At 33.4% G+C, this 16061-nt stretch overlaps 1 protein-coding gene across 1 annotated transcript in view; it reads left to right on the top strand.

Moving 5' to 3' along the window:
- The window catches only part of Su(var)3-3 (Suppressor of variegation 3-3), a 597292-nt gene that overhangs the window by 564630 nt on the left and 16601 nt on the right, over positions 1-16061 (top strand). The window contains exon 5 of the mRNA XM_064056423.1: positions 375-527. Within this exon, the coding sequence (XP_063912493.1) occupies positions 375-527 (153 nt within the window). The remainder of the gene's footprint in view (positions 1-374; positions 528-16061) is intronic.

Here is a 16061-nt window from a genome sequence, read left to right as displayed (position 1 = left end):
TTTGTTTAAGCTGCAATTATCGACCAGACGCTGTAATTACCCGGCTCCAATTAAAATAATGGAACGATGCCATGAACTATTAGCATTTCATTGGAGGGACGAGAACACAGAACGTGATCATTTTTTGTCTGTTATTACACACACACAACGTGCACACAATGCACGGATTAACGAAAATAAAACCGAAATTGGCCTTATCGCGCCAGCATCATCTGGCAGAGGTTTATAGAGGAAGATTTTTTATCGTATGGTATTCGGGAACTTGATGACTATGATAAATGGTGCAACTCGCCTAGTTATTATTTAATTTCCTTTTGTCGATTTTATCTACGAAACTATGAAAATTGTTCTTAACTGTTGTTTTTCTCTTCCAGTTCGCAACGGCTATTCGTGTGTTCCTGTGGCTTTGGCCGACGGTTTGGACATCAAACTCAATGCCGCAGTCAAGAAGGTCGAATACAACAAAAACGGAGTGGAAGTCACCGTGTACAACCCCAGGATCCCTCACACGGTCAATACATATCACGGTAATTTTATTTTATGTATATGGTTGTATGCCTTAATTGGGTACCGTTTTGTACTTTTATCTCAGACACAAAAATTGCTACAAGTATATTTAGGTTTGCCCATCACACTGCGCATTTTTTGTAGCCAAAACTAATTCGACGAACGTCGACACACTTATATAGTCATAAATTTTGTGGTATAATAAATAAACGCTTCGGGCCATTTGAGTATACCTTATGTTCTACAAACCACAGATCTTAAGGTACTGATTAAAATTATACGTAATAGGCTATAGCAGTTGCTGGTGCTTCTTAATTTATGGCTATATTTGAGGTGCGAGTTGTGGTACCTACAATACACAAAAAAATTCAAGCTTTCGTTATATATTAATTTCAGTATTTTCTTAACAAGCTAAAGACAAAATTGCCACAAAAAGGTATATTTGGAACGTTTCTTATTTATCTAAAATTATAAGGTGAACGATACTGGTGAATACGCTAATAAGTGACTTTGGTATAACGAGCAAAAAGGCTTCAAGGCGGGTCTCACATCATCAAGCAAATCACTTCAGCACAATACTTGAAAAGACTTACCACAAACCGCATATTTTGTAAATCGCAGAAAACTCGTTACGTGTGGATAATATCAAATTACCGGTGCTAATTTTGGCGTCTGGTAATGTTTAATGACCGAGGAAACAATGTAATATCGACTTGTTATGTCCAAAAAGCATTTATGTTGATAGCAAAATATTCAATCACAGCCACAATAATTCAGTTAAATTACAAAAATCATCCAATAAAGCACGGTTCGCTTTGGATTGTCAAGCGAAATATGATTCGTGATCTAATATTCTAATATTTTCTGCAAAATTATCGTGTAAATGAGCTTGCAGTTCTTACTTTTGCAAAGTCACGCCAATCGGTTCGTTTTTGTTGCCATAATTGCATTATTTAATAAAAACATGAAAAAAATCGTTTAGATGTAGATAAGTACGTCAAATGGTACTCAAATACCAAGTGTTAATCACCACAGTGACAAGGTGTCACCATAATTGACCACTAAATTACTTCGTGTTGTTTTTTCTTTCTGTGGGAATGCAGGCTTTTACGACTGTTATTCAGAACCAGGAGGGGTTTCCGGGTGATGCGCTAGCCAGCAACTGGTATATTAATAGTCCATAATATTTTATTTTTGTTAAAGTGTAAAAAAAAAAATAAAACGGGATGCACAAGAAACTTACCATGTAAAGCTGCGAAACCTACTACAATACAAAATGTTTAAATATGTAAAGTTGCTCTGTTATGGTGTCATAATCCAAAGCATGACGCTAGAAGATTTTATGGATTAATGTATTTTTTTAATGGTTCTTGGAAGACTTTTCGAGGAAAAACAGATTAAAGATCTTTATCTTGAATGGTTATTGATGACTTGTGAATGTTTTTGGTACAAAAAAGTATCTATAAATTTATTAAACATTACTTTCCTTGAATTTCTGAACCACAAACAGGATTATGAGACCACGAAACATATTTTATAATACAATAATTTATTAATTCGTAGATGACGTCATCAATTTTTAGGTGGGAATGAATATATGAATTTTGATGTAATATGTAACATTAATCATAACGTTAATAATTCCCCAGGATTTTAGCGAAGTCAGATCAACGGTTGATGACATATCCAATTAAATATGTGGTTAATTTTTTTGAGGATGCATTTCCACAAAAGCATGTAACTAAAAATTCAAACCATATTTCATTTCTGAACGTGTTTTTATTAAATACCGTTGTATCTAATAACTAAGCTTGATTTAATGTTCTAATCAACGAATTAATGTTAAAATTTATATTTAGAAAAAGTTCGCTAAAGTAAACCTTGCAACACATTATTGTGGTAAGTCAAGACAATATACAAAAATCGGATTAGGTCAAGTCAGATCAAGTCAGGTCAGTCAGGAACAGTAACTAACACTGTTGTTATAACAGCACTTAGGAGTCCTGCTATATGTCGCTCAGTTAGTAAAGAGTTTTATGACTTAGAACAACAATTGTCATAAAATAATGATTTAGTTTGATTTGATCTTATCTGGTGTGTTGTGTGATCTAGGCAGGGTAGGTTATTTTCAAACCTCATCGGAACCACGTAAGCATTACTTTGAGGAGGTGGTTAGTCACTTCTTATTCTTTCGTTTGCCTTTTCTTCGTGGAAGGGATATCCTTCACCAATTCTTTTATTTTTTCCCACGAATGCGTATTTTGCAACATTTTGGCAATCATTTGTTCCCCTGTTATGCTATATCTGGGACATTTTAGAACAATACGATCTAAATCATCATCATGTTGACATTCATCGCCGTCTCTTTTTCCAATTCTCTTAAGATACGTTCCAGAACACCCGTGTCCGGTTAGAAATAGAGTTTTATCCATCATGTTGTTTATCGCGCTAGTCGCGGATGCATGGGATAGAAATATTTGTACCCTGTCTATTGTCTGCTTCCACTTCTTCTGCCATGTCTCGATTGTGGTTTCCCTTGCCTATGACGGTTTTCTTTGTACAGTTTCCAGATTTTGCCAATTCCTTTGTGTTCCCATTCCAACTGTCTATATTGGTCCTCCATTTAATATAATGGACTGACTTACTCTTCTTTTCTCGATTCTCCGTCCTCCTACATTTGGCATGATTATGCTGAATGATGGCAGCTTTTCAGTCGCTTTGGCTACCGTCCCCTGTAGATGTCGTGTGAAGGACAAATTCTTGCCGATGGTGATGCCTAATTACCTCATGGCTTTTCTGAAAGTAATTTTCTAGGAGCTCAGCTTAAAATACAGTTCCCTTCGATCACATTTTTCACTCAAGATCACCGCCTTTATTTTGTCTCTTCAGATATCAAGCCTATTGGATACTACCTATCTTCTGACTAGTTCTAGTGCATTATTGCTGCCTGCGTGCAATTCATTCATATTTGCCGCGGTAAACACCCAACCCAAATCATCGTCGAAGCCTTAACTCCTGAAGTGACTTATAAGAGTGAGCACATTCCATAGCAGGAGAATGAGATCTGATCTGACCTGACCTGATAGGAACCGCCGTATTATGGCATACCGTCTATCTGTTTCATATCCCTTTTTCTACTGCTCTCACCGTTCTTGTCCTTCAATCTCGATTTCTTCTTTTTCCTTATTCCTCGTGCTATCCGTGAGAAAACTAATCAAGAGTTGCCAATGCTTTTTATCCTATAACATCAGCAGGACAAGATTGTCCGCCCTTCTCTTCTTCCCCAATATCTCTTCCATTTCGTCTCCTTTTCCCCTTTTCTGCACGTTAAAATATGCTCTGGGGAATCCGTTATGTTACAACGTATACATGTATTGTCCCTCGTCTTGACGGTTCTTTTTGTGAATTCACTAAAGCCAAAGACATTTGATCCATGTACCTTTCTGCTCTTTCCCCCATCTGCCACTTATTCAAGATCCTGTTCCTCTCCTGTGGTCTGATAGCCATCGTGATTCATTCAATTTTGGCCCTATCATATAGATTTCTGTTGTCTCCCATCAGTAGGGTGATAGATGGTTCGGCTGCTAATACCTGCAGTGCTGCTGTTGGCACCGTGCGATATTCGCTAATCAGTCTGTCTAGGGGCTCTTTTTGCACCCTTTCCAGTATTGTCGAGTTTTTAGGGCGCTGAAGTGTTCCACCCCAAACCGGTACTACATACAGCAGGATGGAGTTTGTCACTCCATTTATGAGGATATTCCTAGTGTAGCTACTAGGCCCCCGGCAGTGTGGCATAAGACGTCCCAGTGCTGCTATTGCTTTTTCGATTTTACTGGTGGACCTAAAGTTCTGTTTTGATCCTAGATGACTCCCAAATACTTAATTTGTTTTGGTGGTTTAATAACTGCTCTTTTTAGTTTAAATTCTAGTGTCTCTAATTTTGTTGGCCCATGACGACTAACACCTCACACTAATCCGTCGCGAGCTCCAACTTTCTCGCCTCCATCCACTCTTCCACTCTTTCGGGTGCTCTGTTGCTAAGGTATTGAACTTGAGACTATCTGCAAACGTACCTATCAGATTAACCCCCTGGATTTTTATTTTCAAGACGCTGTCATAAAATATATTCTACAACAGAGGACCGAGTACAGACCTCTGTGGGACACCAGTAGCCCGTCCCATTTGGTTCGTTTGGATTTTTCTCTCATCGAGGTAACTGAGGATAAAGTTAATCAGATTATGTGTTACGTTTTTATCCTAGCTCCACGGTACCGCATACGTCAACACGTATGGCATCTACGGTTGATCGACTTTCCCGAAAACCGTACTGGTTCTTTGATGTTGCGTTTGTCTCCTGCAGGCTCAGTTTATTTGACGTCGATCATAGGTTCCATTAATTTGCTAATGCTGTTCAGCAAACAGATTGGTCTAGATGATCAACGACTTGCTGATGCCTTTCACATTTTTGCTATCAGTATTATGTGTGCTTTTTTCCATTCTGCTGGGACAATTTCTTTTGCTGGTAAGTTATTCTCGTTCTCTTGCCTTCTCCTGTTTGTTCCTGTTACGACATCACGAATTCGTGTACATTCCCTGCGTTTTTTACCGATTTCTCTGCACCCTCAATACAGCTCTTTCTTTTTCTTTTTAGTTTTTTCATGCGTTGTGGTTTTGCTATAGAATTTTTGGACTATGCTGATACCCCATTGGTAGCCCAAATGGCCTGCCTTGACCTGCCTTGACCTGTCTTGACCTGGTTTGGCTGATTTGACCTGATCTAACTTGATATGTCCTGACCTACCTGATCTGACTTGACATGTCCTGACCTGACCTGACCTGACCTGACCTGACCTGACCTGACCTGACCTGACCTGACCTGACTTGACCTGCCCTGACCTGACGTGACCTGATTTGAGCTGGCTTGACCAGACCTGACTTCGATTCCGATCATAAATGTCGATCGACCATTTCAACTCGATTTCTTAATTCGATTTATCCTTGCAAAAATTATCCACAAATAGTATTTATTTTTATTTAGTCTAACACAGTGTGTAAACCTTTATTTACGGGGTTAAAATACCTATCAAAAAGTAGGTACATATTATTTACAGTTACTGTTAGTAAAACATAGATAATAAGTTATCTCCAAAATAAAGAAATAATATATAATATTAAGATAACAAACGATTTCTTGATGTCTCAAACAATTCCACTTCATCATTATATGTATTTGCCAATCTTGACAATCTAGCAATAGGAGTAAAAAAAAAAACATAATTTGTTTTATGAAAATCCACCTTAAATACGGGATGGCTACGAGTATGTTACTTGAAGGACAGCGTAACTTGAATTTTTCCAAATGTGAGGAACAATCTATTTCACCTGAAATCAAATTATGTAAAAATTTTAGATCATTTTTCGTTCTTCTCAGTTCCAACGAGTCCAACTTCAATACTTTCCTAAGTTCTTGATAATTATATTGATAACCCTGATGCCTAATTCCTAATTTAGATGAACAGATGCGCAAAAATTTATTTTGCACACCCTCCAACGTTTTAACATTTATTTAGTAACAAGGAGACCAAACGGTACAGTTATATTCTAAAATGGAACGCACCCAAGATATATTATGCCAATTTAAACGTATCAATTGGAAACTCTTTTAGATGTGTATTAATGAACCCAAGGATTTTATAAGATTTGCATGAAACAAGTTGAACATGTTCAGTAAATGTTAGTTTTTGGTCCATCATCACACTAAGATCTTTTGTCTTCGAAACTCGTGACACTTTGTGATTAAATAACGAATACTGATAATCAACTGCAGTTATATTTCTGGAAAAAGATATAATGAAACACTTGTTTGTATTAACCTCCATTAAATTAGTCTCGCACCATACACCGACCTTTTCAATATCCTCTTGGAAAAGTACAGTCTTCGTAAGACCTTATATCTTTATAATTTTGAGGTCGGCCACAAATAAAAGTAGGTATATTAGAATTCCGTACTACTTCATTAATATCATTTATAAAAAGCAAAAATAATAAAGGACCAGAACGTGACTCTTGTGGAACACCGAAGGAACAAGGATCTGTTTGGATATAAAATTACCGAATTTAATATATTCAATGCGACCCCTGACAAAACTACCGATCCAGCTAATCAACCTGCTATCCAAATTCATTTAAAAAGGGTATGTCAAGTCAATAGTGCAATTATTTATTTGTCCAACTTAGAATTGATTTTTACTGATTATATTATATACATAGCTACCATAGTGGCTATAATATACATGCAGATACTATTTTTAACAATAAAAAAAAATAGAAAAAAAATACATGGTAGTTTTTTTTGTAAATATTTTCAATTAACTTTTTTTATTGTAACGGTTTTTAAAATTTTATTGTGCCAAAAAAAGTCTAGGCATAGGCAAACTAAGTAATAATAATAACTATGAAATTATTCACCATATTTTTTTGAGACACACTAGAGGATCATATCAGAAAAATTGGCATTTGGAAAATAAGCCGAAAATGATAATAATAATAATAAAATAAATTTTCGTCAATATTTTCAGATAACGACGTCCCAATTTCTTATTAAAAAATGTACAGAGATTTATGTGTATTAAAATCACGTTATGCAATAGACGGACAGAGAGAAGAAATTTGCACCTTTGTGTTCTACGAACTGTGAAGCGCCGAGAACCTATGAAATTTGGTATTCGTGAGAATCACTTTGTTGCAATACACCGCTTGCCTCTCTCTCGGAAATTTAAAAAGAATAGTGACTTAGTAATAAAGAATGAAAAAAAAAAGTACCTAACGTAATTTCAATTACAAATACGAGGACTTCAAAACAAATGTATGTCCGAGGCAATAATTTCGCAACGTTTGTTCTTTAATAACAGCTTGTTTACCCACATTCTTCATTACATTACATCAAACCTTCTGTTTACATTGAAGAAGCCTCGTAATTAGTAGCGATCTTCTTCTCCGATATACGTTTACCAAGTTGATTCAACGTGGAGGTCGTAATTCAAAAAAACTATTTTAATTAGCGCCGTAGCAACATTATAATTTGATAGAACACGCCCTGTAAGCTATACTCTGAGCTTGCCGGAAGTCGTAAATAAACAAAAGTAGGGGCCACTGACTCCAGTCGCTAGTAGCTGCTGGAGGAGGTGCTCCGGTATGTCGGCTGCCATTGGTCGCTGTTATCATATGCAGATATGATATCTGGCCGCCTCACCAATTAGATCGGTGCCCCAGGTGGAACGAATGATGTTTGTCGCACTTATCTTCCGAAGACAGCGGCGCCCCACTACGCCACGTCCGGATTTACCCTGAGAAAAGATGAAACGTTTCATCTCCAATTTCGATCGTTTACACCCAATCTGGACTTAATCGTCCGTTTTATTTACCTAAACGGTTCGGAACAAAAGCCGCGGAATGAGGCTTCATCCAGTGTGAAAAGAATATCGGCTGAGAGCTGAAGGAGAACAGCTGCTCATGCTGAATCGGCTTCCTCCTTAATTGAATAGTGAGTTGCCTGGAGTGTTTAATTGAAGTTGAAGTTTAAAACAACTTTAAGCTATCGTCGACTTATGAATTTGATCCGTTTATCAAGGAAATTAAACGGGTGTATACGGAAAAAGGAAATAAATAAATCCGTTTTGTGCAGCTGCACACTTCGGAAATTAGAAAATGTTATCCGTCCAGAAAAAATTAACGTGTTATCTCAAAATGTTGCTCTTGCTCAAAGTATAAAAAAAATATATAAAATAACATATGTGATGGTAAATATGTAATAACTTTTTGTTTTATTGTATTCATTTATTTGATATAAATTTTGATAGTTTTGTTTAATTAGAATTGTTGTTTAACGGAAAAAAATATTAAATATGTATACATAATTATGTAACCTATTATAATATTACAATTACATTTCTCCATTACGAATTAACCAACTTAGGTTCCAAAATATTTTATTAGGTATCTACACGAAGACAGGAATTATATTCTCAAACAAAAAAAAAAAAAACTAAATCCTATAGATTTTTATTTACAATAGTTATTTGTATCACGAAGCCAGACACTTAGCTTTTGCAAATAACGAATGGATGCCTTGGGTAAAAACTCAAGACGGATTCATAGACTACAAGCATAAGAGTATGTTGTGTCATAAAATTTAAATAGCATTTACCCTGAAACATTTTGAGGTGACATCATCAAATTGTTGGTGAGAATGGTTAGATATATTTTGGTGAATTTTACCACTTACACGCTCTTCATAGAATATTTTTAAAATTTCACATCTAATACATCTAATATTTGAGAACAATTGGTCCGGTAGAGACCATTTTGGAGATTATCTATGTAACAAAAACCATCACAGGCGACAAACAGACAGATAACAGACGGATGGAAACGGGAGATTTATTTTTTCATATTTTAGAAGTCCATGAAACCTCCAGAAAACATGAAAGTAGCGATTCGCTGGAGGTTCCCTATTGCAATACTTCCTTAGCTTACATTCACTGTTTCTTTAATTATTATTAATTTTTGTTAACTGTTATTTAAACTGTACAAGGTTAATAAAACAGTTTATTTTTAATTTGCCAAAAAGCAGTAAAAAGTATTTAGCTTGTTTTAAACATTTCGTTGTATTAAAAATATATAAATATACAGAGTGAGTCACTAGGCGCGTGTTCCTCAATATCTCATTAATTAATATAAATAAAAAAAAAGTTACAGACTAAAGTTGTACAGTTCTTCTAGGACTATGCTCTAGAATTATTTTTAACTGCACAGAGTGTTCTGTTTTGAAGGCGTAACACACACAACTTGTTTTTTTTTAATGAAACACCCTACGTATATTTTGACATACCCACTTGGATTAACTTCTTAGGCGTTACAGCCATAGTTTCTCTTGAAGTTCCGATGCTACGTTGCCACGTTATTCCAATTTTCTTGAAATTTTTAGCAATGAAAGTGTTGACAAAAAAATCGCAGTAAGGTTATTTTTAGAATCTATGTTACAATATTTTGTGGAGAGATAAATGTACGCGCTTTATTTTGGTATCAAAAAAGTTGAACCTTCATGTGCAGCGCTTATGAAAAAATTAATTATTACAATTTTCAAATATAGATATTTAACTTTAGAACACCCTGTATGTTTTCATATATTCTGATTGACCTCTTCTTGGGCTTTATAACCATTGTTTATTTTAGAAATTCTGATGCGACGTTGCCAAGTTATTCTATTTTTTTTTTTTTAATTTTTAGCGTTAGAAGAGTTCACAAAAAATCGCAATAGCCTTATTTTTGGACCTAGCTTACAATATTTTGGAGAGAGATAAATAAAGATACGTGCCTTATTGTGGTATACATAAAATTGGGTTTTAATATACAACGTATTTATAAAAAAAATTAAATTAAATATTTCAGATATTTCAGTTTTTTCAAATAAAACACCCACTGTTTTATTACTCGTGTTTTTTTTTTCTTTTTCTTGTTTTTTAAATGGATTCTGGATTTAAAATTGATAGTTATAGCCATTTTTTAATATTTTAAGAGACATATCGGTATACTGTAATGTAAAGTTTTACATTTTTTTATAAACACTTTGTATATTAAAATTTTATTTAATTGGTACCACAACAAATCACGTACCCTCCATTAAATATTGTAACATAGATTTTAATAATAACCCCAATGCAATTTTTTTGTGAAGGCTTCCATTGCCAAAACATTTCAAGAAAATTTGAATAACGTGGCCACGTCGCCTCGGAGTTTCAAAAATAAACTGTGGTTACAAATCCTAGGAAGAGGCTAATAAAAATAATTTTAGTTTATAATCCTCAAAGAATCGTACAACTTTGGACTTCGATATTTTTTTGTCTATACCTATCTAATAATAGTAATAATTAATGAGATATCGAGAACCGCGCGTTTAGTGACTCACCCTGTATATTTAATTTTTAGTTTCCTCATTCAGAAAATTTTGGGAAACCTAATAATTTTATTAAGGACAAACACTACGCTTGTGGCTTGCTTTTTTAAATAGTGATCTAAAATTAACAAAATATTGTCAATATTTACTGCGCTCCTGCGCTCCCCTTTTACATATGAAAATTTTGTATGTAAATTTGCAATATATTTTAAAGCAAAAATAAACGATATGTTTAGTAATGGCGCACCGTGAGTTTTTTGTGGAGATAAGCAAGTATTAATTTTGATACGTAGAGTGCTGTAATCCAACACTGATCAAAATCACAATTACAGTGTCCCAAATTTCGAAAAATTTTGAAAAAATGTACCATATAATACCTTAACACATTATATTTTCACATGTCCCTTGTAAAAAATTCTAAAACATGGACTGTATTACTAAAACGCAAGGAATAGGTATCATATCATATATACCTATTGAGTTTGGAAGAGAAATTTTATATTTTTTATCTAAATGATTTAATAAAAAAGCTTAGTTTTTGTTGTTTATTTAAACACACTTCTGTAGTTTTAATCGCAAAATTACTTATACATACTTATTTAACGAAGCGAAAATTCTTATTCCTTTGACATTTTTTCAAAAATCACAATTTCTCTTGTAAACTCAATTTGGAGACATACTGTATGTAAACCAACTGAGATTATAAATACACTAATTTTTTTTGAAAAGATATCATTAACTTTCTAGAGTGAATTAGTGTTTAAAAGCACAAAAACGCATTTTCCGGTAATGATTAAAATTTTATCTTTTAAAATAATGAATTTGACTGTAGCCAAATATTATACAGGGTGCTTAGAAAAGGCCGCACCCACTCAACGGTACATTTTTAAGTTCACAAGCCTATATTCGGGAAAAATCATTAAAAAATTCCTTGCATTAATTTGACCTTCATTTACAGAAATAATTTAAACCGATAAATCAACAAACTCTAAAAATTAGCCACACTTGTCCAATTAAATCCTAAATAATTTTTAAGATTTTGTTATATCATAAAATGAAGAAAACTGGATGAAAAGAAGATACCTCGAAAATTATTTTGAATAATTGATTTCATGTATCCACACTAAGTGGTAAATTAGAAGAAATATTGAAAATATTAGGTAAATTTTGAACGGCTATATTTTCTACATTTGGGCCCAAGAATTTTTTAAATATTTTTTTCTCTGTTCTATAAACAGTCCCCAACAACGTGCCATAGAGGTGGTACACCATATTTTTAGCACCCTGTATATCAGAAAAGAGTAATTGTTCACCCTTTTGTAACGTAATTCGTAAGACGAGGCACCATTTCCTAAGTGTTAATAAATTTTGTTCCAGCAGTTTTATGAGATTCAATCCCTATTAATCTTTCTTTAAAATGATTACAACTGATGTATATGAGTAACGAAAAACATAACTAATCCGTGTTACCCCACCTTCCCCTATAAGCCGCTGTTACTTAAAATCGAAACTCTAAATCGTTTTGAAAATCAACGTCCACATAATAACAGGAATAATTCAGACTAATATACGGTAATGTGGAAGAAAAAATGTAAAATAATTACATTTTTCAGATAGTTTTCACGATCGACACAGATTTAGTTTTAAAATTCCCACTAGATTTTCATCTCGCTTTTACCGACCACGTTCTTGCCTCTTATTTGAATTCGAGATCGGACCGATCAGATTCGTAAATGTCACTGAAATGAGAATAACCTATTGAGCACTCGCAACAATGACGGAAAGTTATGTGCTATAATCTTAATAAATTACTATAACTCGCAGGCGCGTTCGTGACAGGTTCGGAATTCGAACTCTACATACAGCTCGAGTGTATAATCAAATTGTTAACGTTTCTTAAATACAAATTGCTGAAGCCACCTAGATACCGTTGACTCGATACAATTATTAGAAAAGTGTCCAGCAAACCAGGATTCTTTTCAGCGAGGTATTTTAATTCTATAAATATTTCTGCGTTTAGCATAATTTTAAATTTGGAAGTGACGACCAAATAACGCTACACGGTCGCTAAGCAGGTGTGTGGCATGCCGCATTCATCAATATCGTATGTCTTACTGTCATACACGATCGTTAGTTTTGGTCGTTAAATTGATTTTGAAGACTATGACCCGCAATTTGAAAGGTTATGGTTTTAACCGACACGACAGACCCGAAGCAGGAAATTTATTTGACAGATAACATCGTTGGAATGGGAAAACCTACGAAATTTAGTTATTTTGTATCGTGTAATTTACGGCCTCTATTATTATCTTTAGTTAAAAAATTTACCCGCTCGTAAGAACTATGATAAATTGGAAAGCTTCCACAATGGAAACGCTCAGAATTAATTTTGACGTTTGAATGTGACGTGTCTACAATTTCTCACGTCGGCTTTAATTATTGGTGGGCACTTTTAACAAATTTAACGCAGTTTCTTGATTTGTAGGTACACGAAATAACGTAACTACCTTGCTGAGAAACGTGCGAGGAATTAATAAAAATACTATTTGCAGATACATTCCTTGCTTCGGTAAGAGAAATTTCCCTGTAATTATAAAATATATGTTAAATCGTATGGCGCATTAAATGCACTTATTAATTCATGGCAGTCAGCAAAACAGGATGGTACATAATTATAAATAGGATTTATTCCATTTTGATTCTATTGCAGAAGCTGGCACTAAGTTCCTTTTACATTGTTCAAACGCATATTTGCTCAGTGGAAGTGCGAAGTAATATAAAATATGGTATTACCAGAGAACATAGAGAAGCGTCATAGTTTAAATTAAATGACGATTGAGGACTCCTCGACTTGTGTTGGCAACAGTGTTTGTTTCTAACTAGGAATAAAATTAACTAGAAAAAATGTCATAATAGTTTTAACGACGCGTTTTACTTTCGACAAATTGACATTAGATTTACCAGAACATTACAAGCTGCTTACTGTTTCCTTCACTTTAATTCAGGCCACACGAATTACAGTTCGTCTGAGAACTCGTTTGATATACAGACCACAGCGGACTCAGGCCAATGTCGACTCTAAACGTTCGGAAACGATTTGAATTATAACCCATGATTCGTGATCTGATACACATCCTAACCGGTCTCGACCATAATTTCTTGTTGTTCGAATTTTCAGTTTTTCGAAATTTTAGTTTGAGGATTTTTCAGTTTATTCCTATTTATTATTCAAATTTTGGATTTTGCAATTTCTCAATTTTTCAATTTCTCGGTTTTCAGTTTTTCTCTTCAATTTTACGATTTTTAAATATTTCGATTTTTGAATTTTTGACTTTTATAAACTCTTTATTTGTCGATTTTTCAATTAATTGATTTTTCAGGTTTTTTGGTTTTTCAATTTTTCTACTTTTTCAGGTTTTGATTTTTCAACTTCACTTTTCTGATTTTTCAATATCTCAATTTTTTCTATCTTACGATTCTGCAGGTTTTTGATTGTTCAATTTATCGATTCTTTGGATTCTCAGTTTTTGGATATTTCAGTTTTGGGATTTTTCAATATTTCTGTTCTTCGACTTTTCCATTTTTTACTTCTGGATTTTTCGATGTGTCGACTTTTTACTTTTTCGATTTTTAAATTTTAGAATTCTCAATTTTTTGGTATCTTAATTTTCTAATATTTAAAATTTTTGATTTTTCGAATTCTCGATTTTTCATTTCAACTCTTCCATATTTCAATTTTCAAATGTTTCGATTTCTTAATCTTTCGATTTTTCAGTTTTTTGATATTTTAATTTTTCAATATTTAAAATTTAAAATTTTTCGATTTCTCGATTTTTCATTTCAGTTCTTCGATATTTCAATTTTTCAAGTTTTCGAATTTTTCAAGTGTTTCGATTTCTTAATCTTTTGATTTTTCGACTACCTGATTTTAGATTTTCTGTTTTTCAATTGTCATTATTTGTAAAATTTTCGATTTTTTTTTTTAAATTTGACTTTTATAAACTCTCAATTTTTCGATTTTTCATTTAATCGATGTTTTGATTTTCTCATTTCTTGAGCTTCGATTGTCTCGATTTTCCTGTTCTTCATTTCTTTAATTTTTTGATTTTTCGGGCTTTTGATTTTTCAATTTTTCGGTTTTTTAAGGTTTCTATTTTTGGACTTCACTTTTTTGATTTTTCGATTTTTTAGTGTAGATATTTCAGTTTTAGGATTTTTCAATATTTCAATTGTTCGGCTTTTCTATTTTTGAGTTCTGGATTTTTCGATGTGTCTACCTTAGGGTAAATGTGTACAAGAGTACGCACTTAGTGTAAAACTGTCAATAACTTTTTAATTTTTTTGGATAGACAAATTTTATGATATGGGTTCGTTATATACGTGTTTAGAGATCAGATATATTTAATTGTACGTCTCAAGACCACTATATTTTAAGAGTAATTTCAATTTTTGTCAAGATGTGTAAATGCGCACTCTTAGACAGTTCATTGCACAAGAGTGCGCATTTGAACGCTTATGAGTGCGCATTACATTTTATAAAAAAAAATTGTTTCTAAGGTGAAAATAAATGTGAATAAGTGACTACAGACTACACATAAAACGGGAGACCTATTTCTTCGTACTCTAGGGGCCTTGAAAAGTCGAGAAAACGTAAAAATAGAGAGTCGGTCGACGGACTCGATTACAACACGCTCGGGAAGTAAAAATTAAAAAAAAAAATCACCATAACCACCACCACACAACTTGAGAAGCAGTACAAAGTAGTAATTATAGTTAAATAATTCATTATCGTATGATATGTATCTCCAAGACTACTAGACTACGTATTGCAAGCAATGCGCACTCTTATACAATACCTCGCTGCGCACTCTTGTACATTTGTACATAACCTAATGTTTTCAAAGTTAAAAGCTTTTGATGGATAGAAAGTATAAAAGTGCTAGTGTATAACGAGACCTTAAAAGTTACAACTAATGAAAATTATTACTGTAAAATAAAAGAACTGGTACGTACCTTACAAAAAACTAAAACTATGAGCGGTAAAAATTACATTCACACAACGTGTGAACATAAAATCGTCAGTACGACCAAACTATAAACTATATTCAGGTCACTTTTGCACCTTTATCTCAGGTTTAGCATTAAATTCTGAATGGTATAACTTCATCGTACCCAGATGGCACTAATAAGCAGAAATCATGAGTGCGTACTCTTATACATATTCGCACTCTTGTACACATTTACCCTATTACTTTTTCGATTTTTCAATTTTAGATTTTTCAATCTTTTGATATTTTAATTTTTCAATATTTCTTAATGTTTCAATTTTTCGATTTATTAATTTTTCATTCCCGATTTATCAAGATTTGATTGTTCAGGTTTTCGATTTATCAGCTTTTCAATTTTTTATTTTGGCCTATTTCCGTTTCTCAGTTTTTCCAGTTTTCCATTTTTTCGTTTTTTGATGTTCCGATTTTCCAATTTTTCAGCTTTTATAACTTTTTGTTTGTCGATTTCTCAATTTTTCGATTTTTCGACTTCATCACTTTTCGATTTCTCGTTCTTTTGATATTTTAATCTCTCAATTTTTCAATTTTTC

Source organism: Zophobas morio, unplaced genomic scaffold (genome assembly GCF_036711695.1).
Source record: "Zophobas morio isolate AGI-343-1 ecotype UQ-CSIRO unplaced genomic scaffold, CSIRO_AGI_Zmor_V1 ptg000014l, whole genome shotgun sequence".
NCBI lineage: Eukaryota > Metazoa > Arthropoda > Insecta > Coleoptera > Tenebrionidae > Zophobas > Zophobas morio.
This window is presented reverse-complemented; position numbering and strand designations above follow the sequence as displayed.